The sequence below is a fragment of the Punica granatum genome, chromosome 4, assembly GCF_007655135.1.
Source record: "Punica granatum isolate Tunisia-2019 chromosome 4, ASM765513v2, whole genome shotgun sequence".
Lineage (NCBI taxonomy): Eukaryota > Viridiplantae > Streptophyta > Magnoliopsida > Myrtales > Lythraceae > Punica > Punica granatum.
Genome location: NC_045130.1, coordinates 18219802 through 18223071, shown reverse-complemented (window position 1 = coordinate 18223071; position 3270 = coordinate 18219802). Strand labels below are relative to the sequence as shown.

General features: G+C 49.9%; 1 protein-coding gene across 1 annotated transcript; it reads right to left on the bottom strand.

The window, feature by feature from the left end:
- Positions 1–454: 454 nt before the first annotated feature.
- LOC116204206 lies at positions 455–3069 on the bottom strand. The gene is made up of 7 exons (XM_031536284.1): positions 2774–3069; positions 2381–2567; positions 1948–2166; positions 1738–1896; positions 1286–1654; positions 713–1012; positions 455–625 (listed from the first exon to the last, which is right to left on the bottom strand). Exons 1-7 carry the CDS (start codon positions 3067–3069, stop codon positions 455–457), a joined length of 1701 nt encoding a protein of 566 aa, XP_031392144.1.
- Positions 3070–3270: the final 201 nt, after the last annotated feature.

The window sequence follows — 3270 nt, the reverse complement described above, 5'->3', positions numbered from 1 at the left end:
GCCATCGAGCGTAGCTCATTAGGGGGTGCTTTGATCTGGTAAGCATAGACCTGGTACAAGTGGCTGTGCTTGACGTGTTTAGGGCTATCAGCTTCCATGGTGGACCAAAAGTAACCCAAACGCATGAGTTTCTTGGCCAGCATCAGCCCACTCATGTGGGGCCCACAATTCCCCTCGTGTATCTCTCCCATAAGGCACTGTGCCTCGTTTTCATGGACATACCGAAGTAGTGTGGCATCGAAGGAACGGTTATAGAGAACCTCTCCACTCATGAAGTAATGTGCTGCAAGTCGCCATTATGTTTTCGGTTGCGACGGTTGACGAATGTCAGGTATTGGCCAGTTTGCAAAAAATGTTTGATATCTTCGTACCACGGCTGTTCGTCGGTCGCTTCGATTGCATTGCAGTGAGCAGGGCCTTTGGCAATCTTGATCTCGAGGGGTTCAATGAGGTTTTATTTCGTGATGATCATCATGGATGCGAGCGTCGCGAGTGCGTCTGCAAACTGGTTCTTGATGCGTGGCATGCAAGTGAACGAGATTTTCTCGAAGTTCCTCGCTAACTCCTTGAGATACTCGTAGTATGGCATTAACTTCGCATATTTCATCTTCCATTGCCCTAGCGTCTGAAAAATTGTGAGCATAGAATCCCCAAACACCTCTAACTCCTTCACCTAGAAATCGATCGCCACCTGCAGGCCAAGAATGCATGCCTCGTATTCGGCCACGTTGTTGGTGTTGGGGAAATCGACCTTTGCTGCAATCGGATAATAGCGTCCATCGGGGGATATCAGCACTGCACCGATGCTGGACCCGATGGAATTTACTACGCTGTCGAAATACATCTTCCATGCGAGTTTATCCTCATCATCGTCCTCTTGGAGTATCCCTTCGTCCGGAAAGTCGGAGTTGATCGGCCTATCATCCTCGATTGAGAACTCCACTAAGTGATCCGCAATTGCCTGCCCCTTGACTGATGTGCAGGGCACGTACTCGATATCGTATTCCGTTAGCTGACAACACCACTTTGCAATGTTCCTCATGGAGGATGGACTATCAAATAAGTATTTCATTGGATCCGCTTTTGATAGTAAGCAGATAGTATGGTAGAGAATGTACTGCCGGAGTCTTTGCATGACCCACACCAGCTCGCAGTACATATTCTCAATCTCCGGGTAGTTGGACTCCCCTTCGATGAACTTCTTGCTTAAATAATAAATGGAGTGTTCTGCGTGCGTGGACTCGTCTTCCTATCCTAACATGCATCCCAAGGATTGCCGGCGCACTGTCAGGTAAAGGATAAGAGGAAGATCCGGTGTAGGCGGGACCAGCACCAGCAGCTGAACCAAGTATGCCTTGATGGTGTCGAAGGCTTTCTGACATTCCTCGTCCCACTCGATTGCTGCGTTTTTGCGAAGTAGACGGAAGAGCAGTCGACATTTGTCTGTCAAGTTTGCAATGAATCGCGCGATGTAGTTCAGCCGTACAAGGAAACCTCGTACTTCACGGACCGTCGATGGCGAAGGTAGCTCCCTTATTGCTTTCACCTTGTCAGGATCAACCTCGATGCCTCGTTCGCTGACCACAAATCCTAGCAGTTTCCCTGAATTGGCGCCGAATGTGCACTTTGCCGAGTTAAACCGAAGCTTGTACTTCTTGAGTCGGTCAAAGAGGTATTTTAGATTAACGAAATGATTCTCTCCTTCTTTGGACTTGGCTATCATGTCGTCGATGAGACCTCGATCTCCTTATGCATCATGTCGTAGAATAGCGTGACTATAGCCCTCTGGTATGTTGCCCCGGCGTTCTTCAGGCCGAAGGGTATGACCCGGTAACAGAAAGTGCCCCACATTGTGGTGAACGTCGTCTTGATCCTGTCCTCCTCAACCATCCGAATCTAGTTATATTCGGAGAAGCCGTCCATGAAGGAGAATTGAGTGTGGCGCACAGTGTTGTCGACCAGGACGTCGATGTGGGGCAGAGGGAAGTTGTCTTTAGGGCTGGCCTTGTTGAGATCCTGATAGTCGATGCATACTCTGACTCTTCCATCTTTCTTCTCTACAGGCACGATGTTCGCCACCCACTCGGAGTAGTTGCAAACTTCCAAGAAGCTCGCGTTGATTTGCTTGACAACCTCTTTCTTAATGCTAAGGAAAAGGCCAGCTCGCTGTCACCGTAGGTATTGCCGTTTAGGCGAGAATCTCTCTGTATCGAGTGGAAGGAAGTTCTTAACTACTGAAGGATCCAAGCCCGACATGTCGGCATAAGACCAAGCAAAGACCTCTTGGTACTCCTTGAGGAAATCAATCATCCGGGCTCGTTGCATGGGGTCGAGGCCAGTCCCGATCTTCAGGGTGCGTGGTTTTTCTTCGGTGCCCCACATTGATTTCATCTGTCGGCTCAACTGAAGTGAGTTGACGGTCCTCGAGGCGGCGCAAACTCTCCTCTATCTCAGGCACTCGACCGTTCTTGTCAAGCCCTTCCCCGAAGTATATGAGTCGGGGCTCTTCGAGACGTTCTTCGGATAGGTTTGAATCACCGTGTCGAATATTTGGATTCGAGTGGAGCCTAGAAATTTAAATGAATTGTCTTAGAAATTTAGAAAGTTGCGAGATAAGGGAGAGAAAGGAGAAGGTAGACACGAGAATTCAAAAATGCGTGCAGGGATTTCATTAATGATGTGTGCTTGAAAGCCATGACAAAACCCCTCTTCCGTCATGCGGCTTATGGCTATGCTGACACGCGAGAAACATCATATACGTAGATAGCCTTACACATCGGCGATTACAGCCGAGTAGTGCAGGACTGAGATCCAATTGTCGAGCTCCTCATTCTCCTTCGCGAGTCGGATGTGAACCCCTGAAGGAGTCTCCTCGGTGACGGCATACACAGTTGGCAGATTGGCAGGCGCGTTGTCTGAATCCGAGGAAGGGCCGTCAAGGGTGTCCCTGGCAATGTGTAGGGGTCCGGGGAAAAAGTGGGAGAGCGAGGGAACCGACATACCTCTGTTGGTCCTCCCATAGTGTGCGGCGAGGTGGTGGAGGTGCTTGCCACGGCGGGCCTTGATCATTTCGTGGCAGGAAGGGCAAAAGCCGAGTCCCTTCCTGTTCTTGTATTCTTCGATCTCGATGGGGTGATTGATCCCCTATCCCTGTGCTCCGACCTCGGTGCCGGGGATGTAGTTGTAGCGTAGGAGGACTTTCCCAACCATTCGGTCAGCACGAGACCCATAGTCTCGAATGACGAAGATGGTTTCGAACGAATGGAATGG

Bases quoted from the DNA above. Each gene is read 5' to 3' on its own strand.
- LOC116204206 (XM_031536284.1), bottom strand. From the start codon at position 3,069: ATGATCAAGGCCCGCCGTGGCAAGCACCTCCACCACCTCGCCGCACAC. The intron at 2,568-2,773 runs GTAAGGCTATCT...TTAAATTTCTAG, and splicing joins TCGGCTGTAATCGCCGATGT to GCTCCACTCGAATCCAAATA. The intron at 1,655-1,737 runs GTCTCATCGACG...GACCGACTCAAG, and splicing joins TGATGCATAAGGAGATCGAG to AAGTACAAGCTTCGGTTTAA.